We start from the raw sequence: 25,793 nt of genomic DNA, 5'->3' as shown, positions 1-25,793 counted from the left end.
CAACGTACCCTATGTAGCCAACTGTGAAGTGGTTCAGACCTATATTTATCTTGGTTCTACTATATCAAGTACTGGAGGATGTGGCGACGAGATCAGACGACGGTGCGCCATCACCAGGTCTGCAGTGGAACAACTGGGAAAGATTTGGAGGGACAGGAGGATTACCAAGAAGACTAAAGTCAGATTGATGAAATGCCTTGTGTTTCCAATCTTTCTCTATGGAGCCGAAACTTGGTCTCTGAGACTGCAGGACCGCTGTAAAATCGATGCATTAGAGATGTGGTGCTGGAGACGCCTCCTAAAGATCCCGTGGACGGCATTTCGCACCAATGTATCCATCCTCAAAGAGCTTCGTATTAAAGACAGACTATCGTCAATTGTGCAACTAAGAATACTGAAGTTCTTTGGTCACGTCTCTAGAAATGAGAACTCGATGGAGAGACTGGTAGTTCAGGGCCAGGTGGAAGGCAAGAGAGCACGCGGTCGATCGCCAACCCGCTGGATAGACGCCATCACAAAGGCTACTGAGTCCACCATAGTCCAGTGTACTCGCAACGCCTCTAACCGTCAGAAATGGAAGCACATCGCCAGGAGATCTACCCTCAGAAAGGATGTTGACCCACCGAACACTCCACCATGTACCTCGTCAGCGCAACCACGACCGCTCTGACAAGAGTGTCCGACTAAGAAGATAACAAAGGGGATATGAGATGAGCAAGGGCTCAGCGTCTCTCAACCGCAGGTTCTGCTTGTCGTGTCTGCCACTGATTGCGATACATTTAGTGCAACGTTTCACGACATTGTTGTATCACTGTCGTGTCAGTCTTGCAAGTCAAGTGTATACCTTTATTCGTAATCCCTACGAGCCGCGGCGTAGTTACAATTATTGCGCCCAAGACACAAGCATGTTAAAATACTCTTCATTCGAGTGCATGACGCCGAAAAACAAATTATAACTAACTAACACTTTATTAACATCTAAAATAACGCAATCAACGCGAGCGCACTTTGTTTCGCGTAACTGAGTGAGTATAATGTTGCATTCTAATTTACGCAATTGGCGGCATCGATCAAAGGACAAGGTGCGAGGCGAGTAGCCCCGCCTTTTTCGATTGAGTCGTCCTCGCCGGCAGATGAGCTGACGCTAGCTCTACGCCATTAGACCGAGTTCAGAACGATGACCTTAGTTTAGTGGTAGAATAAATAAGTCAGGGGTTCTTTTTACTGTAGCATTTGGTGTAGGGTCTTTTGATTTTTTTTAGTGATGTCTCCGCATTCTACTTCATTTCTGAGTCAATTATCGTACAGGTTTCTTTAACAGACAAAAAAAATAAACAACACGGTTTTCCAGGTATACGGTTTGAACTCATGCTACTCCTCGGAATTTAATTAATTAGTTAAGTTCTTTTTATTTGTGACTGTGTGCCTATAACTTTGTTTTTCTGGCAGAAAAACTAACATTCAGCAAAAAAAAGCAACAGTCAAAGCGTATAGACTTGCATCCAGTGCCAATAAATATTAATAAAAAAAAACCGAGCGAAATGCATGAAGCTTCCTTTGTGTAAAAAAATATTTCTCGATAAATTAAGTAAACATTATGTTAAATAGGTGTAAGTGAAATACTATCAGAATGAACGAAATTAATATAAACATTGAAGGGTACAATGTTAACGGTATATGTGTTGGGTGTCTGTGCTACAAACGCAAAATGTTCTCGACCGACGAAATAAAATATTGCTTTAAGTTACTTGGTGATATCGATGTAAGTACAACTATAACTTATTCAATTTGTATTAATTATATCTCAACATTTACCTAATTCGACCTTCTAGTGTTATTAAAGTACTGTAAAGGTATACTTTGACATTGTTTACATTTGGAACATAAAGACATGGATCCGCCTTAAAACACAAATATATTTACTAATAATTATGTACAATTAAACATTAACTGTATTAAACACTTAAGAGTTTCATTCCGTCCAAGGGTTTCATACCCCTAGATTATTTATCACTAAAATCATTCATTCAGCACTTGACATAGGGACTCTCAGTGAAATTTTTGGTCAGAGTAGGTGATTGACAGTAACAGCTTGGGCCCTTCGTTTGAACAAAATGAATTCACAATCATCCTAACCTATTGGCAAGAATCGTAATGAGTAGAATGCAATCAAGACAAACATTTAAAAGACTAAAAAGGCAAGCTCCCAAGATCACCTGTGGGTAGCTTCTGTGCACAGGATGCCGGCTAGATTTTAGGTACCATAATGTCGCCTATTTCTGCTGTGAACCAGTAATGTGTAAACATTATTGTGTTTCAGTCTGCAGGGTGCCATAGCTATATTACTGGGCAAATGAGACTAAACATTATGTCTTAAGGTGGTGAGTGCATTTGTATTGCCGCTCAGAATATTTGAGTTTTTCAAGAATCCTGAGTTTTGAGATTGAATGCATTGTAATGGGCAGGGCTATTAGTTACTATAAACTGACTGAATGTCCTGCTCGTCTCGTCCCTTATTTTCATGAAAAAAAAATATCTTTAGAACACAGATGAAACATATGGATGTATCACCAGGTACTACACCATTTATAACTCCAGCTAAATGTTTACTAGACAGCTTTTCAGGAAAAAAAATAGTTAAACAAAAACCGTATTTAAATTAATCAGGATATTGTTATTTCAGGTACCTGATGGCCTTACTATTCAAGTGTGCTGGGAGTGTAAGGCAGCTGTGGATAGGATATGTAAATTTCAACAACAAATACAGTATTCATATAATATACTCATTAATTACTCCCGGAAGGTTGGTATTTGTATTGTGTACTGCAAAATAGTAATGTGTTTATGTATGGATTGGATGGTGTAGATTCTATTACATTTTTTTAATAAGATGATCAACAATGGTACAGGTCTTTACAGCCAATCATATTCTTCAGTAACACTAGAGGAACCACAAGAGATGTGCACCTTGTATGAAAGTGTTTGTTTATTTATTTAGGTCCACCAACACAGAATACACATGTCAATTCATAAAATTGTTATGTTAAAGTAAATTGAAGTCCTATAACGCTAACATGTCAAAACAATATAAAAAGATAAATTCATTCCACAAATAATTACAAGCCACAATACAGTCACTTCAATATAATCACTAAAAGTGTTACTAGTGTTTTTTATTTAAAATTAGGTCATTATATTTTACTAATCAGAGTGTCAGGTTTCTCTTAAATTGTGCTACTGTATCTCCAAAAACATTTATAGATCCCTTGTTTGAAATTATAGTGTTGTATTGACGCAACAGCCTATTCAGCGGGAAGTTTTATCCGAGATATGTGTTTAAATTTCTATGAAGATATCCATGTCATGCTGTCCTGAAAACACCTCACATGGTTGTAGTTTTGTTTTATCAGTAATATTTAATCATTATGGTCATATATTTCAGAAATATATATATGTGCATTACACATGGTTTTGCCATAATTTACCCCTTATATGTTGTAGAAAAGGTAACATCCACACATGAATGACACAAACATACAAAAATCCGCATTCTTATATTAATTCTTGTTTTCCTTAAAAATTTCCTCACTGAAAACACTCCATACACCTCAGGAATTCACATCCTCTCATGGACATTAACACTTTACTCCCACTTAGTTTTGTGAATGGGTGTTGGTGGGTGACAGGTCCAAACAAAATATCCATTAACTTTTGAATGAAAAAATAAAAATGATTATGATATTCTTGATAATGTAATGTATGTTCATAGACATGTAAGTGAATTTGATAGAGATTGTAATAACCATTATGTTAACACCAGGAACAGACATAAACTTATAATGCCTATTACTCGGCTCGGCGATGTATATGCATTGACAACAAGATCCCAGAAAATGTTCAAAACTAAATTATTATTATATAATTCATAAGTTTGATATTCAAAAGAACTGATAAGGAATATTTGTGTGGTAAAGGTTTCTTAAAGAGATAAAGATAGCCTTTGTTGCTAGATATTATATTAGATGTTTAATTTTATTTCCTCTGTTTTTTGAATTGTTTCTATGTTGTCCACTCACATAGGCCTCCTCTATGACCTTCCAGTGCTCTCTCTCACCTTAGTATCTGTCTGCCTCTGTTTCTTTTAACATTTCTGGTGTACCAATGGGTTAGTTTCTGTGACCATTGTTTGAGTCTCTGATCGTATGACCCGTCCATTTCCACTTAAGGTTTTTGACAATTTTTGTTAAGGGGATCGCCTTTGTTTTTTCTCTTATGTCCGTTAGTCTTTCCCTGTCCTTTAATCTTATGTCCAATAGGCTCCTCTGTATGGTGTTTTGGCATAGTTTTCTCATATTTTTGCTTGTAAGGGCCCAGGTTCGGCATCCATAGGACACACATTTTCCTAGTGCTGGAATCTCCCTACTTTTCATGATCTCCTTCAATGACGAGTAGCGTTTCCAAGAGTTACCAATCCTTTTATTGATCTCTTTATCCATTCCATTTTTGTTCCATACCTTAGTTTTTTAGTGCTTCCCAGATGCTGTAGTGTTTTAAAGAATCAAACACTTTAATAAAGTCAATAAATGCTATATAATATATCTTTCTAAATTCATTGTACATCCACGGTTGAATAGCTGCTTTGGAATCCTGCTTGCTCAATAGGCTGGTTTTCTTCAAGTATTCTATTCATGCGTGCTACGATTATTTGTGAAAATAATTTATATAAGTTAGGCATAATGTTACTATAACATAAATGACTTTCTTAATGATACCATGGATTGGCAATGGAGCGACCACTCTCAGGCTATTAAATAATAAATTTAATTGTTGGATATTACTTTGTAAACATATTTTTTTATGAAAAATAAGGCTTTATTTTGCTGAGATTTTTGTGCCCGTTCTTCTCAGGTCTGAGGCATTCTTTTTGGAATGGGTAGGGTAGTTTTTTACTTTAATATAAATAATAATAAGTGATGTCACATCCTATCTTGAATAAAAATATTTTAATGTTTTGTTAATCAGGATTATGGTAAATAGAAGTAATAAAATATTCTTTCTATTTCAGCATCCATACCTCTTATCACCGGATGATCTATCAAAATATAGCTCAACCCGGCTGTGTTGTGATTACACAACCCATGCTGTCGAAGACTTAAATGTATTGGATAAGTTGGTGAAGTCTGAGAATGAAGATAACTTGAATGTAGATCAAATCGGTGAAGGTAAGGTTAAATTTTTTCCAAGCTTAAATAAATAAATAATTTTTAAACATATGACATTAAAGTGATAATCCTCACTTCTAGGATTAACACAAATAAAAATAAATCCTGTAGATGAAGCCACAACCTGAGAGTTGAGCAAAGCATACAAGATTTTATAACGATACGTCACTCGAACGGTTAGCTCAGTTGGGAGAGCACTGGCACGGAAAGCCAGAGGTCGTGGGTTCGAGTCCCGCATAGTTCATAAAATTTTGTTTTCAAATTTTATTTGTGTAAATTATTTTTATTAAGGCAGATAGAAAAAAGAAAACACTTATGAAACTTTATCAGTTGATGAATCATATAGCCCAGTGGTTACTAACCCTGAGCTAGAGATCCTAGATTTTATGAATCCCGGTAGTTGCAAGCATTTTTATGATGAACTAGCTGACCTGGCAAACATTTGTTTTGCTATATAATTTATTTTTTGATTTAGACTGTTTCTTGGACATTGCAACATTACTTTATTTTTCTAAAATAAACGTAGCCTTAGTTACTCCTTATTACATCAGCTGCCTGCCAATTAAAGTCCCGTCAAAATCGGTCTAGCCATTTGAGAGATTAGCCGAAACAAACAGACAGTCAAAAATTGTAAAAAATGTTATTTGGTGTATGTACCGTATATATATTCATATACATGTAGTAAAAAACGGTTATTTCAATATTACAAACAGACACTCCAATATTATTTATATGTATAGATATGGATGATTGTCAACAAGTCATAGATGTTTGTATGTTTAAGTATGTATATCATATTAAATATGTTGTTGTCACCTATTCTAGACTCTACCTAGTTTGGGGAGAGTCAATTTGAGTATAAGTGAGTCAATATTATTTATTTAAATTATATTTTGTTATTGAGAGGAGAGGCAAACCCAAGGAACTGGACAATTTCTTGGTATAGGTCTCCTGTTTCCATGACTAAATTACATAATTGGGTCCATTTTGTGTGCAGTGTAGGCCAGTTACTCCAGTCCTGCTCTTTCCAGAAATTCAGAACACTCCTGGGATGTTTTCAGACCTCCAGAGATGACCTTGTAGTTACTATAGTTTTTGTTCCTTGGCTGGTCACTTGTGCATATTCCCGGGTTCTGAACTTTTTAGCAAATTCACTTACATACTTACCAGTGGGAGGCTCCTTTTCACAGGGTGCCGGCTAGATTGTGGGTACCAAAACGGCGCCTATTTCTGCGTGAAGCAGTAATTTGTAAGCATTATTATGTTTCGGTGTGAAGGGCGCCGTAGAGTAGTGAAATTACTGGGCAAGGTGACGAGCGCTATTGTGTTGCCGCCCAGAATTTTGTGTTTTTCAAGAATTCTGAGCGGCACTGCATTGTAATGGGCAGGGCGTATCAAATATCATCAATTGAACGGCCTGCTCGTCTCGTCCCTTAATTTCATAAAAAAACATAACTATGTACATACATAACATTATGAAGAATATTTGATTAAAATGTTTATTTCTTTGAATTTTGCTCTCAATGATTATTTAAGATGTGAAGACTCATAAGTTTCATAAGATGTTAAGTCTCGTTTGCCCAGTAATTTCACTAACTACGGCGCCCTTCAGACCGAAACACATGAATGCTTCCACATTACTGCTTCACGGCAGAAAAAGACGCCGTTGTGGTAGCCATAATCTAGCCGGCAGCCTGTACAAATTAGCCTCCCACTTGTGCTACGGGATACTAAGTCAGGGATATTTTCAGAGGCAGAACTTAGTCCGAAAATCAAGTATGAACCCGAAGATGGCATACCGTCGGATTACGACAACGACGTCAAGGATTTCAGTCCTGCATCATCCGATGATGATAATATGTTGCTGGTGAACTTGAAGAAGAAAGTCAAGAAGGAGGAGAAGACCACAAAGAAGAGCAAGAAGAAGAAAAAAGAAGTAATTGCTATTACTATTATTATTGCTTTTAAATTTAACACATGTGAATAGAAGTCGTTAAGTCAGTGCTAATCTAAAATTGGCCACATGGCCTAATCGCTCTTCCAAATCAATTAATATTAACAGTGGGAGGCTCCTTTGCACACGATGCCGGCTATATTATGGGTACCACAACGGCGCCTATTTCTTTCGTGAAGCAGTAATGTATAAGCATTACTGTGTTTCGGTCTGAAGGGCGTCGTAGCTAGTACTAGGCAAATGAGATGTAACATCTTATGTCTCAAAGTGACGAGCGCAGTTGTAGTGCCGCTCAGAATTTTTGGGTTTTTCAATAGTTCTGCGAAGCACTGCATTGTAATGGGCAGGGCGTATCAATTACCATCAGCTGAACGTCCTGCCCGTCTCATCCCTTATTTACATAAAAAAAAACAATTAAAAGATGCAACTTCGGTAGTTAGAGGTTCCAAATTCAACATAAACATATATATGGTATCTCTGACTTCGAAGTGCCTATTGGCAAAGGCCTGCTTCAATTCTCTCCAGCACTTTCGATCCAGAGCAACGCTGGTACCAATATGGGCCTAATGTCTGATATATTTCATCTTCTCATCTTTTTGGTGGCCATCCTCTGAGCTGTTTGTCTTCTCTTGGGTACCAGAGAGTAACCTGCTTGGACGAATTTTCCAGGTTGCAGCGCAGCAAATGACCTGTCCATCTCCAGTTTTGCTGATCAATTCATCAATGATCAATCAAGACGCGTTAGGATGTCCTTGACTTTTGTTTTTTGTCGTATGAATGTATTATGGACTCTGTCCTTAGTTTTTATCGACATAGGCTTCCCATAAATACATCCATTTATCTCTTTGTCTTGCTATTTCCAACCATTCAAAGCAGAGCATCTTTGGACGTCCTCCTCAACGACGAAGATCATGTCGCTCCTACTCTCGTAACAGTCGGGAACTGTACTCACGAAATTGTTGTCGAGTACGTCTGTCTACTTTGGACAAACAATCCAGCTAGGCATGTCCGTCTGAAGACGGAGGTATTTTAACCAGTGTGTATTGCAAGTGATGACCTACGGTACGCAGACGTGGTCGCTAACTATGGGCCTTATGATGGCTATGCTCGGAGTTTTCCTGCGTGATCGAATCAGAAATGAAATGCGAAACTGAAGTGGCAGTGGGCAGGGCACATAGTTTGATGGACAGATGGCTGTATTGTTGGTAGGTCCCCAACAAGATGGACCGACGATCTGGTCAAGATCGCCGGAATACGTTGGTTGAGGGTAGCGCTGGACCGATCGTGGTGGAGATCTTTGTCCATCGGTGGATGTCTTCCGGCTGATGATGATGATGAATTGCTTTATTTTAGCGTAAGTTAAATATCTCTACCGCATTTATCACGGGGAGTGCTCAGAGGAGCTGTTCGGGTTGATTCCAGCGGCCGAATTCCACCATCGGACATTACGTGCAAAGTACCATCCGCATCACGTAGACGTCTGGCATTCCACAACCGCGCGTTTTCTTCGAAATTTCTTGCCTCGCACAGCCACTTTGTGGAATCAACTACCGGCAGCGGTCTTCCCGAACAGATATGAGTTAGGGACCTTCAAGAAAAAAGCATACTCCCACCTTAAAGGCCGGCAACGCATCTCTTGACACCTGTTGTTGCGGATGTCCATGGGCGGTTGCCTCACCTCTCCCCATCCCGTGAGCCTCTTGCCCGTTTGCCCCCTCCTATACAAAAAAAAAAAACTTTCTGGTCGCGTCACTTGTCATAAAAATTAATCCACAGACACAGAAACGGCGTCTCAAGAACCTTCCGGGCGAACTGATACAGCTGCACACGATGAGTGAAGCCGAAATGTGGATCGTTAGGGAGCAGGACATGGCGGCTGAAGCTTTTGTTTCGCTGAAGTACAAGTGCATGGACTGTCTCAGGAGTTATAACACGCAGAAGCTGAGGGACGATCACATGAACAGTAAACATACTCGGGTGAGCTATCAAGCTTGCTGATTTTGATCGCTTTTGTGAAAAAATTATAATTATAATAGTAAAAAAAACTTACCGACGAATTGAGAACATCCTCCTTTTTTGAAGTCGGTTAATTATATAAAAAGGCATAAAAGGCATTTATTTTCTCAAAATTTATTCCTTGAGAGAGAAGAAGAAGCGCACGAAACTCTCCCAGCATTCTTTTTAATAAAAATATACACTAGTGTACTGTCATTTCTATCGCTATAAAATAATCATAATCTAGTCCCAGGCTGTCGGATCACTTAGATATGCAGCAGTGGAGTAATAGGATTTACGACAAAGCCATTTTTTTATAAAACATTTAAATTTATTTATAGATAATGCCTGAACAGTGGCTGGGACTTTATTATAGCAGTGTATATATTTACCCTTAAAGCTATTATGTATCTTATGAAGCCTACTAGAATTAGTTACAAGCAATCCTTTATTTCTAGTTTTATAATAATGAAAATCACTATTAAGATCAAAAAGGTGACGATTTTTGTGAACGAATATTAAATTTTCATAAATGAACTGTCATAATATTTATTTCTTTAAATTTTTCTTTTAGACTGTCTATAACCAAGCTGATATATAGCAAAAATATTTTCTCCACACAATATGTTGAAATAATAATAATAAACTTTATTAGCAACATAATTACACTGCAGGAGTTATTAGGTTAAAAGGAGGATGGGGAGAATGGACCCACATAATTTAAAAATTAAGAAAGCATCGTACAAGTACAAATTTATATTAATTATAAACTTAAGTTTATAAGATGTTTATATAAAAATTATTGAGGCCTTAAGATATGGGAGTCAAAAGAAATAAATTATTATAATTTATTAAAAAATAAGTCTTCTTGCACTAACGGAACGTTTTGAACAATTGATTGTTGACATCTACATTTTTTTTGACATGACAGTCATTTTTTATTTTTTAGTTTTTGACGTTCAGTAAGTGATTTTAAATCCTATTTTGAATAAAAATATTTCAATTTGAATTTATATTAATGTTTCGACACCATCAAACTATCTACGCGTACTCAAATCAGTAATTCAGTAGTAATTCCAAATAAGATTCAATAAGATTATTATCGTTTTTTGATACTAAAATCAGTAGGTGAGTGTCTTTAAAAGATTCGATACCCTCTTGAAAAATAATGCATTGTGAATCCTCAATTATTAGGTGTTGGCCAACCTTCCACATATATTATATTATCTTTTAGCAGACAGTAATCAGGCATAGACATCAGATACAAATTATTGATTGAACAATAGATTATTTTACTTTTAGTTATATCTTTTTTCTCCCACTTTTTTAGACTTACTTACGATTTTCTTTTTTTCTTAGTTTTGTTAGGTTCTACAATTATTAATAAGTTTCCATGATGTACGCCACTTCTTTCAGCGAGTCCCAAAATACATGCATTCTCGCCATCCTCCTTTATAGCTGGCTACTTTAGTAGCTTATAGTCTTAGTCAACAAACTACTTCCTCTGTAGTATTATTTAATAAACATGCCTCTATTGGGGAATGTATTAGTACTAATGAACAAAAATATAACAATGAAGAGTTTTCTTCAATTAATTTAAAATAAGTTATTTGACAAGGGAGGACAACTCTTGCAATATTATACAAAAAAGGCAACATTCACCAAATATAAATGTTACTGCTATAGATAATCATAATATAAAGTTCATAAATATTGTTCACCAGAATATACAAGGTATCTCAAGTAAGGAATTAGAAATTGAACTGTTTTTGAGCTGCTGTAATATAGATATATTATGTATTACAGAACATTGGCGTAAGAATCATCAGCTCCAGTTTAGTTTTAGAGAACATAAAGTAGTCAGTTCGTTTTGTAGAAGTAGGGCAATACATGGAGGTTCCCTAATTATTATTAATAATAGATTAAAATGTAAAAATAGAAGAGATATTGTTAATCTCTCTATAGAACAACTAATTGAGATAGCTTGTATAGAACTAGAGCAATTTATTATTGTAAGTGTATACCGCCCCCCCCACTGCATCATATGAACAATTCCAACATAGAATGGAGGAGGTACTATCAAAATTTAGCAAAACTAGCAAGTCAATTATAGTGTGTGGAGATTTTAATATAAACTTGCTTGAACCTTCTGCCAATTGTACTAGCCTTAAAAATTTATTTCAAAGTTTTAATTTGTTCAATGTATTTTGGGAACCTACTAGAATCACTTCTACAACAGCAACCTGTTTAGATAATATTTTTACAGATGTTACTATTACTAGTAAACTCATAATTAATAATCTTCAGTCCGACCATAGTGGGCAACTTATAAAAGTAAATACAAGATTGGACAATGTCAGACCAAAAAAGGTGACGATTATACCAGTTACGGGTAGCCGTCTTGAGAGGTTTAGAAATAATTTGGTAAATACGATACCATTTTTACACTGTGGCGAAACTGCAAATTTTCACTACAACTTAGTCTTCAATTCCTTCTGTGAGGAATTTGACAGGATTTTTACTCCAGTAACGGTGACAGTAAACAACAAACATAGTTTTAATGATTGGGCAACAATGGGTATCCACAAAAGTCGTAAACGCTTATATGACCTTTATTATGAGAAACATTACAATAACAGTAAAGAATTTAAAATATATGTAAAAAAATACTCCAAGCTCTTTAAAATAGTTTGTCATGAAGCGAAAACATGTTTCATTGCAGATAAAATTAAAAACAGTTATAATAAAGTAAAAGCGACTTGGAGTGTAATTAACAATGAAACTGGTAGATCGAATTGCCGTAACACCTCTATCTGTTTAAATATTAATAATCGCGTTATAAATTTGGAAATAGAAATTGCAAATGAATTTGATAAATACTTCTCCGAAATCCCGATTGTCACGACCAAATACCTTAACACTTCGCCAAAAGCAGCATATGATATGCTTAAATTACACGTACCAGTATCTTCTACTGATTTGAAATTTAAGTATGTTACAGGTAGCGATATAATAAAAATCTTCAAATTAATTAACCTAAAAAATACAAAAGACCTATGGGGCCATTCGACTAATATTCTTAAATACATACTTGACATTATAGCACCTGAATTAGCAATAATATTTAATGAATGCATAGATGAGGGTGTGTTCCCTGACCTCATGAAATACAGCAAAGTTATACCTTTGTTTAAATCGGGCAGTTCTTTTGACCCTGCTAATTTCAGACCTATTTCAGTGCTGCCTGTTTTTAGTAAAATTTTTGAAAAACTTTTGCTTCAACAGCTACAAATGCATTTTTGTAAATTAATTAACAAAAATCAGTTTGGTTTCACTAGGGGCTTATCAACAATTAATGCGGGTACTAGACTCATTGAGCACATCTTTGACGCCTGGGAAGAGTCACAGGATGCATTGGGCATTTTTTGTGATTTGTCAAAAGCATTTGACTGCGTCCACAATGAAACTTTACTCCTAAAACTAAAGCATTATGGAGTGAAAAATAGAGCCCTAAATCTGTTAAAATCATATTTAAGCGAAAGAGTTCAGATAGTCAATGTAAATGGCAAACGGTCTTCGGGTAAACCTGTGGAAATAGGTGTTCCACAGGGTTCTATTCTCGGTCCTTTCTTGTTTCTTATATATATTAACGATCTACCGTTTGTGGTAGATGATAGCCATGAGATTGTATTGTTTGCTGATGATACTTCACTTATTTTTAAAGTGAAGCGACGTGCGGATATCGATGACGAGGTAAGCAATGCACTCTCAAAGATAGTGCGTTGGTTTGAGTTTTGTTTCACAAAAATCGTTTTTGCTCTTAATAGTGATTTTCATTATTATAACACTAGAAATAAGGGATTGCTTGTAACTAATTCTAGTAGGCTTCATAAGATACATAATAGCTTTAAGGGTAAATGTATACACTTCTACAATAAAGTCCCAGCAACTGTTCAGGCATTATCTATAAATAAATTTAAATGTTTTATAAAAAAATGGCTCTGTCGTAAATCCTATCCACTGCTGAATATCTAAATGATCGGACAGCCTGGGTCTAGATTGTGATTATTTCATAACGACTGTACAATATTGTATATTTTTATTGAAAAGAGCGCATAAAAAAAGAACGCTGGGAGAGTTTCTTGCGCCGCTTCTTCTCTCTCAGAGCGCCATTTGTTTCCGAAGCGGTAGTACTATATAGTAGTATAAGAAATGACATCAAAAAGAATTCTAAAGGAATCAATTTTGAGAAAATAAATGCCTTTTATGCCTTTTAATGAGAAGAAGAAGAAAAAAATATCATAAATTGATTATGCACACGCTATTGGACCATAAAGATATTCTTAAATTGTTACAGAAGAAACTGGGTGATATTGTTTGACGACCATATAGCCCAGTGGTTAGTGACCCTGCCTACTAAGCTAGAGGTCCCGGGTTCGAATCCCGGTAGGTGCACACATTTATATGATGATTATAGGTGTTTGTTTCCGAGGATGTTTATATGTATTTATGTATGTTTAAGTAAGTATATTGTATTAAATATATCATTGTCTTGTACCCATAGTACAGGCTATGCCTAGTTTGGGGCAAGTTAATTTGTGTAAAAATGTGTCACTTTATTATAGTTTGTACTGATACTTCTATTTATCCATTTCAGAAAAAGGAGAATACACACCAGTGCGACATTTGCAAGGGCTACTTCATATCTAAAGATAATTTATCCTTACACAAGGAGCGACATCTATCGGCCTATAAGTAAGTATTTAACTTGCACCGGACTAAGATCCGGAGAAGAATAAGTCATTTATCATCCGAACAGTCAAGGAGAGGTTCAAAATACTTTCGAAGTGAAAACTTCCTTAGCATCGTTGAGATTTGAAAGTCGACGAAGCGAAAAAGCGACATTAAAAAGAGACAAACACATACAGGCTTATTACACTTGGCTGAATTTAGTCGTCTTAATTCAGTCATTACTGAATTTAGAAAAGTATAATCGCACTCAGAAAGCTAGCATCCTAAATTCAGAAATAAGGATGGTTTCTGACTGATTAAATCAATAAAGACATAAAAGGTATTTATTTTCTCAAAATTGTTTCCTTTAGTAATCTTTTTGATGTCATTTCTAATATACTAGATACTACTACCGCTTCGGAAACAAATGGCGCTCTGAGGGAGAAACTCTCCCAGCATTTCTTTTTTTACGCTCTTTTTAATCTAATATACAATAATGTACTGTCATTGCTATCACTATAAAATAATCATAATCTAGTCCCAGGCTGCCCGATCACTTAGATATTCAGCTGTGGAGTAATAGGATTTACGACAGAGCCATTTTTAATAATACATTTAAGTTTATTTATAGATAATGCCTGAACAGTGCCTGAGACTTTATTATAAAAGTGTATACATTTACCCTTAAAGCTATTGTAGTGGTGCTGCCATTCATGTTGATATTTGCCGTTTGCTACTCGTAATGCCCTTTTAGAAAGTTGAATATTAATTAATTTTGATTTTGACAGGTGCCGGGAGTGTGGCCTGGTGTCGACAATGAAGATTATTATAATGGACCACGAGTGTGCCAAACGGAAGGGTTTCACCTGTGACCTATGCGATATGTCTTTTACGTAAGTATTTTTACCTTAACACAATGTATACATAATTATTAGGAAGGTCATGGTCGCTCCGAGGGCAATGGAGAGGGCTATGCTCGGAGTTTCCCTGTCAGATTGAATCAGAAATGAAGAGATCCGTAGGAGAACCAAAGTCAGCGACATAGCCCACTTCCACTTCACTCAGGGCAGAGCTCATGCTTATTTTATCTAAAACATTCAAGTTCGCAGAAAACCACGAAAGATTTACCCTTTGGTCTTTCTTTTAAAAAAAGGCAGGAATGTTGTGAACCGGTTTTTTATTTTTACGGCCCCTTACCGGGTCGCCACCGGGTAAATGGGAAACGCTGGTCTTGATAAATTATTAAAGTTTTTTTTTTTAATTTGTCTCCAGATCAAATACTAAGCTGTCCTATCACCGAAACGTCAGTCACGAGCAGAAGCCGCAGTGTGATTGTTGCGGTAAGGTGTTCGCTAACAAGATAACACTGGGACAACACATCCGGTGAGTTGCTTCATCGAATACCACTTATACAGTACCGTACTGTGAATTGGTAGATGGCGTTATATGTATCATATATATTTAGTTCCTTATAACTAGATAAGCTAGGTGTGGCGTTTGCACTATGTTTCTAATCACTAGATAAGCTAGGTGTGGCGTTCGCACCTAGTTTCTAATCACTCCATAGGCTAGCTGTGGCGTTCGCACCTTATTTCTAATTACTAGATAAGCTAGGTGTGGCGTTCGCACCTTATTTCTAATTATTTGATAAGCTAGGTGTGGCGTTAGCAACTTGTTTCTAATCACTAGATAGGCTACTTGTGGTATTCGCACGTAATTTCTAATCACTAGATGGGCTCGGTGTGGCGTTGTCATCTAGTTTCTAATCACTAGATAGGCTATGTGTGGCGTTAGAACTAGTTTCTAATACCAAGATAATCATGAACGTATATGTCTCATACTGTCTGACAGGGCCGACAGGTGCAGTGGCATATTGTATGAGTTAATAATTTATGATTTTGTATTCCAGGACTATGACGTCACAGAATAGCCCAAAAGAGAAGCTGTATCTTCCGTGTAGCGGCTGCAACAAAATATTCAATTCTAAGAAAAGTTTACGATCACACGTGTAAGCATCCGTCTGTGGCGGCCATTTTGTTTATGATCTTCAATTTCTTCTTTTATGATAGCTATCTCTGTCTAATGAAAGATATAAAAATCCTCATCATTTTATTTGTGTGAGTATTTTTTTTTTCATGAAAATAAGGGACCAGACGAGCAGGACGTTCAGCTGATGGTAATTGATACGCCCTGCCCATCACAATGCAGTGCCGCTCAGGATTCTTGAAAAATCCAAAAATTCTGAGCTGCACTACAATGGCGCCCGTCACCTTAACCACACATAAGATGTTAAATCTCATTTGGCCAGTAATTTCACTAGCTACGGCGCCCTTTACATTACTGCTTCACGGCAGAAATAGGCGCCGTCGTGGTACCCATAATCTAGCCCGCTTCCTGTGCAAAGGATCCTCCCACTGGTAATGTGTGCTTATGACCGCACGGCCGAAGTGAAAATCGCAAGCAATATATGAATTGTAAATAATATTTTGTATTATGTAGTATTATGGATCGTATTAGTAAAATAAATGAAAACAAGTCAGAAATTAAAGTGAAGTGATTAAAGTTTTTAATTCTTTATATAAATCATATTATTTATTTTTGTAATCCACAAAGGATATTAGTTTTAGTGATAACTAAAATAAGAATTAACAACAAGCATGTTTTTTTTAAATATTATTATTAACACCAGTGGGGGGATCCTATACACAGGATGCCGGCTAGATTATGGGTACCACAACGGCGCCTATTTCTACCGTGAAACAGTAATGTGTATATGGTGACGAGCGCAATTGTAGTGCCACTCAGTCTTTTTGGGTATTTCAATAATCTTGAGCGATTCTGCATTGTAATGGGCAGGGCGTATCAATTTACCATCAACTCAACGTCCTGCTCGTCTCGTCACTTATTTTCAAAAGAATAATAATAACACGATAAACCACTAATTACACATACTAACCTAAAAAAAAAATTTATTGAATTAGGCGTTACTTTGCGGAAATCCATAATTATACAAATTATATAAATTTGTACATACTCACCTCACTCACATGTAAACCAAATAATTGATAAAATAATTACCAATAATAACTATTAAATTAATAATAATGACAATCATTATGTATTCATTGAATAATTCCAGATTTTTTAAAAGTACAAACTTGAAATTTTGATTTAAAATTTTATTTGTTGAACAAATTGTTAATATTTACAAGAGCGACATCTCAAGTCAATTTCCTAATATGTAATAATTGGGGTTGAGCAGGTTATCAACTGTAAAGTAGATCTTGTAGGTGAAGCCACAACCTGAGAGTTGAACAAAGCATACAAGATGTTATGGCGATACGTCACTCGAACGGTTAGCTCAGTTGGAAGAGCACTGGCACGGAATAAAATTTGAAAACAAAATTTTATGAACGATGCAGGTCTCGAACCCACAACCTCCGTCGTTCCGTGCCGGTGCTCTAATCAACTGAGCCAACCGTTCGAGTAACGAATCGTTATAAAATCTAGCACCGGCACGGAACGCCGGAGGTCGTGGGTTCGAGTCCCGTATCGTTCATAAAATTCAAATTTTTCAAACTGAATAATGTTTCACATTGCTGCTTTTTGACCAAGATTATTTTAAACAACTGGAGTAAATGCGGCAATGTATAGATACAGCAGTCGAAGATTATTATTGTGTAATTTGTGATATTTTCCATATTTCGGCTTTGCTTTTTATTTTTATTTTTTTTATGGAAAAGGAAGACAAACGAGCGTACAAGTCACCTGGTGTTAAGTGATCAACGCCGCCCACATTCTCTTGCAACACCAGAGGAATCACAAGAGCATTGCCGGCCTTTAAGGAAAGTGTACGCGCTTTTTTTGAAGGTACCCATGTCGTATCGTCCCGGAAACACCGGACAAGGAAGTGCATTCCACAGCTTTGTAGTACGAGGAAGAAAGCTCCTCGAAAACCGCACTATGGAGGACCGCCACACATCCAGATGGTGGGGATGATATCCTAACTTGTGGCGTGTCGTGCGAAGGTGTAATTCTGCGCCAGGTGAAACAGGTGGTTTTATACGACGTGATTTGTCTATATGTATTGATATTGCCCAATCTCAAGGTCGATCCACGAAGGCATCAAGTATCCGTGCCAGATCTGCGGGAAGCTGTTCCAGTGGAAGAGGAACCTGGCGCGTCACATGAGGAACCACAGGGAACGCAACAACGGCATGATCTACAAGTGCCACGAGTGCGGGAAGAACTTCTCCAGCAGGGATTGTTACAACAATCACATGAAACTTAGCAAGAAACACGTATCCGAAAGCGCTCTGGAGTGAGTAGAAAGAAAGAAAAATAACTTGCTGTCAACCTTAGAGTTGAACAAGACATACTAAGATTTATTAAAGGTTGGCTCAGTGGAAGATCGCTCGCACGGAATGTGAGAGGTCGCGGGTTCGCGGCCCGCATCGTTCATAAATTTTGGTGGCGAATTTAATTTAAATTGATTTGTTATTTTTAAAAGTAGTACGATAACCCTTCTGGAAATAATTACACACAAATCAATCATTATCATCATCAAATCATACACATACATACATACATACATAAAATCACGCCTCTTTCCCGTAGGGGTGGGCAGAGACTATTTCTTTCCACTTGCTACGATCCTTACATACTTGTTTCGCTTCGTCCACTTTCATCATACCTTTCATACATGCTCTTCGGTTTAGGGTACTCTTGACCTGGCCTTTTTTCAAGACGTCCCTGATTTGATCTTGAAACGTCCGCCTAGGTCTACCCCTTCCAACACTTTCATTCACACTGGCCTTATACACTTTCTTCGTAAATCGTTCTTCATTCATTCTCTCGACATGTCCAAACCATCTCAGCATACCTTTCTCAATTAAAATCAAATCAAAAATATTTTTTTTTTCATTGGTAAATCATATTACACTTTAAATATGTTATTTTTTCATACAGCTCATTCGGAAGGCAGGTTTCCTTAGTAAAGAACGAGCAAGAAACTCTAAGGTTGCTCTTTTCAAAACAGATTAGGTGTCACAAGTTCTTATTTTTAATGCAATTTACAAATCATTTCATTACTATACATGCAAAGTGACGCAACAAAAATACTCAAACGTCAAAAACTAAATGGCTTACGGCCGTTCCCAATATTCAGACTATCTCTTACTTGAGATAACAATCGTAACTATCGTTGACTTTTCTGTCCCAATAAACTTATCGACGGTAACTCACCTTATCCGTACACGCTGTCTGTCAATGGGACGACGTATAGCTCACCAGCGATACTCCAATTTTATTTATATGTATACATCACGGACTAGTAAAAAACGAAGGATGATATTAGCAAGTGAAGCACCTTTATGCTAGTGTGTGTGCGGTTACGGGGTATACCAGTTACACAATTTTTTCTCCCTTAAAATAATCATATATCCACAAATACTTTTATAATATTGTTTTTACACTTTTTCACAACGCACGACGGCATATTTAAAATATCTTATTGCGTCGCAAACTGATCTGTGACAACGATGGCAAATCTCATAATGGCGGCCGATCGGCTTGTAGTAGTGTAAGAGTGTGCGTGGGGCTATGTATTTACTCGTTTACCGGTTTGTTTTGCTGCCTTACTGTTATGTAAGGTGACACGGAGTCCTTATTTTTTACTCGTCCGTGGTATTGCTCGTTTAAAGATATAAGATATCGCCAAGCTAGACTTATTACCACGGCAGTGCTACTTACACTAATTAGACGAAACACTAAAAGGAAAAATTTCAAACAAAAAGATTATGGTAGATGCCGGCATATATTTGCTGCTTTAAATCGTCCACGCGGACGGCGTCGCGGTAAGTAGCTAGTTTATGTATATATAAAATAATAAGAATGGTATTTTGTGTGTCAGACACGCGTGCCAGTATTGCAGCAAGAAGTTCGCGAGCAAGTGGTGTCTGGTGGATCACGTGGACTGGGAGCATCTCAAGAGATTCAAATACCGCTGCAGCGTCTGTTATAAGGTGGGTGGTGGTCCATGTACGTACACTATACAGGATGGTTTTTTGAGAAGGGCGATGATGGCCAAGTCGGAATCAGTTGATTTCCGTCAAAAGATCAAGAAATTTTAAAAAACTAAATATGCAGTTATAGGTTTCTTATAAATCAAGGGCGTGACTGATGACTGATTTCACAACTTTTCTCTTAAGTCTCGTCTCAAAAAACCACCCTGTATAGTTTTTGAAGTGAAAACAACTTTAGTCGCGTTGGGCACTTTTTGGTTGGGGGAAATCGAATGGGTTCGCGTCACCGACATGCTCATAACTGACGCACGCGATAAATAAATAATAAAAAAAAATATAGTTAGACACTTAGTGGATGGGTGAATCAAATCTCGTGAGTTCGCGTCACCGCAATGCTTATAGCAGTGTACCTGTAGCTATACAGCTGACGTATTAGTGATGTGTACATCATATAAGTGAAATTAATTGGATTTAGTGAAAATTTCAATGTGTATCTACTGTGTATTGTTGAAATAGTGTTTTTGTTTGATAAATATTATATTTGAAAATAAGTTTTAAAAATAAATTAAAATGAATAATTTAATTATATTTAAGAAATTTTAATACTAAAAGTTCTAGATTTTCGGCACTTCTATCGGCAGTCTCATTCAGCTGATGGTGATTGATACGCCCTGCCCATTACAATTCAGTACCTCTCAGGATTCTTGAAAAACCCAAAAATACTGAGCGGCACTACGATTGCGACATAACATGTTAAGTCTCATTTGTCCAGTAATATCACCTAGCTACGGCGCCCTTCACACCGAAACACAATAATGATTACACATTACTGCTTCACGGCAGTAAAGCTGTCTTGTGGTACCCATAATCTAGCTGGCATCCTGTGCAAAGGAGCCTCCCACTGGTAAATGCCCTAAGTCGCCTCTTACGACACCATTAAGTCTCGGACTTCCCTATTTTTTTTATGCCCGGGGGATTACTCTCCCCGTGCTTGTCACACAGTTGGTCACATTTCTGAAGCTCCTCCCTCCGCTGTGACGTCATATTTTTTAAATTTTAATTTTATAACTAACTAGTTGACCCAGCAGTCGTTGTACTGCCATGTTATAAAGTAATAAAAAAAATCAATAATTAAAATTGTTGGGGTATAAAAAATAGATGCAACCGATTCTCAGACATACCAAATATATCGTACTACAATTATTGTATTCGATTGCCATCTGGCAACCCTATAGCGGTTTTTTTGGTTTGGATCGTAGAAAGGCGAAAATTTGAATTTGTATGTATTTTTCAATGCTGAATAATAATAATAAAAAAAGTAAAATAGTAAAAGTAAAATAATTTTTGGGTGGGATGAAAAATAGATGTTGTTCGATTCGCAGACCTACCCAATATTCACACAAAATTTCATGAAAATCGCCGTTTCGGAGGAGTTTAACTACAAACACCGCGACACGAGAATTTTATATATTAGATAATCGGAATATAGCTAGTTTAAATTTTGATGGCCCCCATTGACGTACAATAAACAACTAGGCAATTAAAAATTCCTATTAAAAAGTCGTCAAAAAATGTCCGAGCAACGATGTATACATGAATACCTTATTTTTGGGAGTAATGTTCAAATTCTATTGTATACGCTCAATGGAAGCGCGGACGCGAACACGAGTCAAGAACATTTTGTTTTAGGAATTGAAATGTAATTATTTAGTTACACAAATTTTGTTATTTTAAAGGACACTTACCTGAAATACGACACTTCGTCCTTTTTACATGCTTTTTATTAGCTTCGCCTGTATGTATGTATGTTTGTTTGTTTGTAGCAGACTCATTTGGGCGCGATTTTGACCCACTTTAAACGGCCAGATTTCGTTCAAACTTCGTAGATTTATCGAAGTCCGATGACAGTACATTAATTTGGTAAAATTATTAAAAATAAGATTTTTGTTCATTTATATAATTTTCATCTATCATTTTTAGTTTGGTTTTCTATAAAAAGCATGTTTTTTTAGTTTTTTAAACTATTATATATTAAGTTCAGATATGCAGTTTTTTGAACAGTTTTTCACTGAACACTTTGCCATTGCGTGGCGTTGTGCTTAAAAGACGCGTAACCAGAGCTTTGATTCCTACAATTTTTGAGCGTAATTGTTAGCCTAATAGTTTATTGTACGTGGATGAGGAGCACGCTCAAACTAAATATAAACTATAATAATAATAAATTTTCTTTAACTGTTAAATTTCGCAGCCTTTCAAGACAGCCAAGATAATGGTGGCCCATGTGAACAATATCCACGAACGTAAGAACAAACTGATGGAACAGGAAAGTGAACACCTGTGTGAAATCTGCGGGAAATCTTACAAGGTAAAAAAATCAATTGTGTGGTTATATGAAACGATGCAAGTGAATTTTTCTTTCACAAAATAACATATTAATATTAGCATAGAAAAAAAAAATATACAAGTATTCGGGACTCATTAGTCCCGAATACTTGTATATTTAAGTTAATCAGTTTTCACCACTGGGAGGTTCCATTGCACAGGATGCCATCTAGATTATGGGTGCCACAACGGCGCCTATTTCTGCCGTGAAGCAGTAATGTGTAAGCATTACTGGGTTTCGGTCTGAAGGGCGCCGTAGCTAGTGGAATTACTGGGCAAATCAGACTTAACAACTTATGTCTCAAGGTGACGAGCGCAGTTGTAGTGCCGCTCAGAATTTGTTGGTCTTTCAAGAATCCTGAGCGGCACTGTACTGTAATGGACAGGGCGTATCAATTACCATCAGCTGAACGCCTGGCTCTTGTCGTCCCTTATTTTCATTAAAAAATGACACAAAAACGTATTTTTGAATTCTTTTATAATATGTAGTAATAAAATGATAAGGATTTATATCATATTTGTGTAAACAGCTTTTACATTACCGCTTTTTGATTGACAATTTTTTAAAGTATTAAAATGGATATAGTATGTTATCCTTAAGAGATAGACATATGCTACCACTGACTTTTCTGTAGATCTATATAAGATACACAATTACATCATACATTATTTTATTATATCTCAAAGTTTACAGCGTTTTCGTTGAAAGCTCCCAGAGGGCAATTTTTTCCGAAACTTTCAACAAATAACGTTAATGTATGTAAAAACTTAACAATTATACACCAAAACCTTCCTCGAGAACCACGTTATCCATTGGTGAAAACAGCATGAAAATCGGTGCAGTAGTTTTTGAGATGATCACAAACAGACAGACAGACAGAACCTGGGCAGATGACAAAATTTTGTTTAAGACCGGCGCAAGAGACAACTGGCCTTAGATTAGCCAATGCGTCTGTTGTCTGTGCCCTGTGGTATTTCTCTATCTTCCTTTTTTACAGGAATAGTCTGCACTATAATTTGCCTTAATATAATTACAAGAAAAGAGTTACCTACATGCCTATACGGGGAATGAGACAGGCTTGCTTCAGGTCCCTTCCATATTGTGGTGGTCTGAATTGTCCATCTAGCATCTATTAGTCAGGAAATTGCCACTTTAGTTTTAATGCTTGATTTAAGGCATCAGTTAGTTTTGTTTTCTTTCTTATCTTCTGACAACACGAAGGTACACAACCTTATAAATTTTCCTTAAGGCGACACTAAATGCCGGCGACCTTGAGCGATATGAGTTCACGGCTCCTGTGTAACAAAGCCAATATTTTCAAAATAATTGGGTCGAAAATGTAACATTTTAACAGGCGCAAACTGCTTAATTGCTTACAATCCTCATTATTGATTACTTATCTAAATAAATGTACCTACATAAAAAAGTAAAATCTATAAGAACAACTTTTATGATAGTAGTATACTAAACAAATGCATGATGCCGAGAAAAAACTTGTTTAACTGCAAAGAAAACTGGTAGTTCATAATAGCTCTGGAGTGCTTACTTTAACCAACAATAATCATTAACAACCTACAAGTAAGACTTAAGGGTATGTGTAACAGGATAAAGTAGTGTTCATAGCTCCAAATCCTATATTTTCACCACAAAACTTGTCTAAAAACACCTTGTTTGCATGTTTTCTGTTTACCCTTTGCCTTAATTATTGCATGCTTCTTTCTAGAGCATTTAATTACTTTGAGTCAATTATTTAGATTCTAGTCCAAAGGTTTTCTTTCTTTTTGCATTTGTGTAATATATAATATAATCTCAGGAAAATTATTTTTCTCATATATCTCCGCTCCCAGATTGAGAGTTCAGCTGATTTTTGATATTATAACATATATGACAATTGTTATAGATCTTATTACATTTTGGCCCACAGATTTACATCTCTTTTTGGTTTCAAATTGTACAATTAAGCCCAGAGGTGACAGTTATTTTAAAAATAACAAATTGTTAACTTAATTTGACAACTTGAATTATATATTCTTCTCATACGTACGAGCTGAACTTTTTACGAAATATAGTAAACTAAGTAATTTAAATGAAATATTTATAGTGACGATTCAGAAGCGCTTTAGTTTAAGCTTAATTGAATAAAGTTGACTTGACCTAACTTTCAGACGGCTAAAAGACTGAAGGGTCATGTGTGGGCGATGCACACGAAACGTTCGGGGACCAAGAGCTACAAATGTGAACTATGCTCAGCTTCGTTCACCTGGCAGACCTCCATCTACAAACACATGAGGATGATGCATGATAACTGTAAACGGAAGGTATGGTACATTCAATTATATATGTTAACACCAGGAACAGACATAAGCTTATACTGCCTACTACTCGGCTAAGTCGATGTATATGCTTTTACAACAGGATCCCAGAAAATGTTCAAAACAAAAGTGTATTGGGAACGGCCGTAAGTGATTTAATCAAATCACGGAGTATGTTTAAAGAACAACATGATTTTATCATTTCTCTAAACAAATGTAGGGATTTGATCAAATACCAGGGTTGGTTCAGTGAAATGACAATGAGTGGCGCCACTAGAAAAACTTAGGGTGTAAAAGCGAGCCAAGCGAGCTTCAGACTTGAGTCATACCCCGACTCGGACAGATTAGGTGGAAGGGGATGGCGGGCCAAGCACCATCGTGGTTTTTTTTAATAATATGGGTCCCGAAGCGGGACTTCTAGGCCTTTAGAGAATCTTTTATCTGTTTTGAGGATATGTTACATTAATTTGATTTTCAAGAGAATGGTGCATTACCTTTTCATGAGAGTGGGGGAGTGAGCCAGGGGACAGAGCACATCTCCCTCCCCGTCCAAAATTACAAAGATCTAAATACAAAGTTTCGTGGTTTTATGTTCGCTAATGACGAATTTCCATACAAACTGATATGCCCTATTTCAGCCCCTACATTATATATTTTTTGCAATAAAAGGTAGCCATGTCCTTTTCCAAGCTCTAGTCTATCTCTGTACTAAATTTGATCAAAATCGGTTCGGTGGTTTAGGTGTGAAAGCGTAACAAACTTAAATTCACATTTATAATATTAATATGGATATACAGTTAACTTAGCTTAAAGCTACATACACAGTTGTAAAAACCAGTACTGTGATCAGTATTAAATCATCTATTAAATAATTAACCCGTCTTTTTTTTATGGAAAAAGGAGGACAAACGAGCGTACGGGTCACCTGGTGTTATGTGATCACCTCCGTCCACATTCTCTTGCAACACCAGAGCGTTTCCGGCCTTTAACGAAGGTGTAGGCGCTTTTTTTGAAGGTACCCATGTCGTATCGTCCCGGAAATACCGCACAAGGAAGTTCATTCCACAGCTTTGTAGTACGTGGAAGAAAGCTCCTTGAAAATCGCACTGTGGATAACCACCACACATCCAGATGGTGGGGATGATATCCTAACTTGTGGCGTGTCGTGCGAAG

General features: G+C 36.6%; 1 protein-coding gene across 1 annotated transcript; it reads left to right on the top strand.

Annotated features, from left to right (window-relative positions):
- Positions 1-1,546: 1,546 nt before the first annotated feature.
- Positions 1,547-25,426, top strand: LOC126973243 (zinc finger protein 62-like). The gene is made up of 14 exons (XM_050820447.1): positions 1,547-1,762; positions 2,684-2,803; positions 5,066-5,222; positions 6,974-7,158; positions 8,953-9,153; positions 13,829-13,926; positions 14,691-14,795; positions 15,175-15,285; positions 15,812-15,910; positions 18,011-18,223; positions 19,814-19,925; positions 22,174-22,290; positions 24,474-24,626; positions 25,418-25,426. Exons 1-14 carry the CDS (start codon positions 1,631-1,633, stop codon positions 25,424-25,426), a joined length of 1,812 nt encoding a protein of 603 aa, XP_050676404.1. The 5' UTR covers positions 1,547-1,630.
- Positions 25,427-25,793: the final 367 nt, after the last annotated feature.

Source organism: Leptidea sinapis, chromosome 2 (assembly GCF_905404315.1).
Source record: "Leptidea sinapis chromosome 2, ilLepSina1.1, whole genome shotgun sequence".
NCBI lineage: Eukaryota > Metazoa > Arthropoda > Insecta > Lepidoptera > Pieridae > Leptidea > Leptidea sinapis.
The sequence above is the reverse complement of the archived record's forward strand: the minus strand, read 5'-3'. Positions and strand labels throughout refer to the sequence as shown.

What these genes read in the sequence shown, in the direction of transcription:
- LOC126973243 (XM_050820447.1), top strand. Translation starts at nt 1,631, where the DNA reads ATGAACGAAATTAATATAAACATTGAAGGGTACAATGTTAACGGTATA. An exon ending in AGTTACTTGGTGATATCGAT is followed by an intron (nt 1,763 to 2,683) that starts GTAAGTACAACT and finishes TTGTTATTTCAG; the next exon opens with GTACCTGATGGCCTTACTAT. An exon ending in CTATGCGATATGTCTTTTAC is followed by an intron (nt 14,796 to 15,174) that starts GTAAGTATTTTT and finishes ATTTGTCTCCAG; the next exon opens with ATCAAATACTAAGCTGTCCT.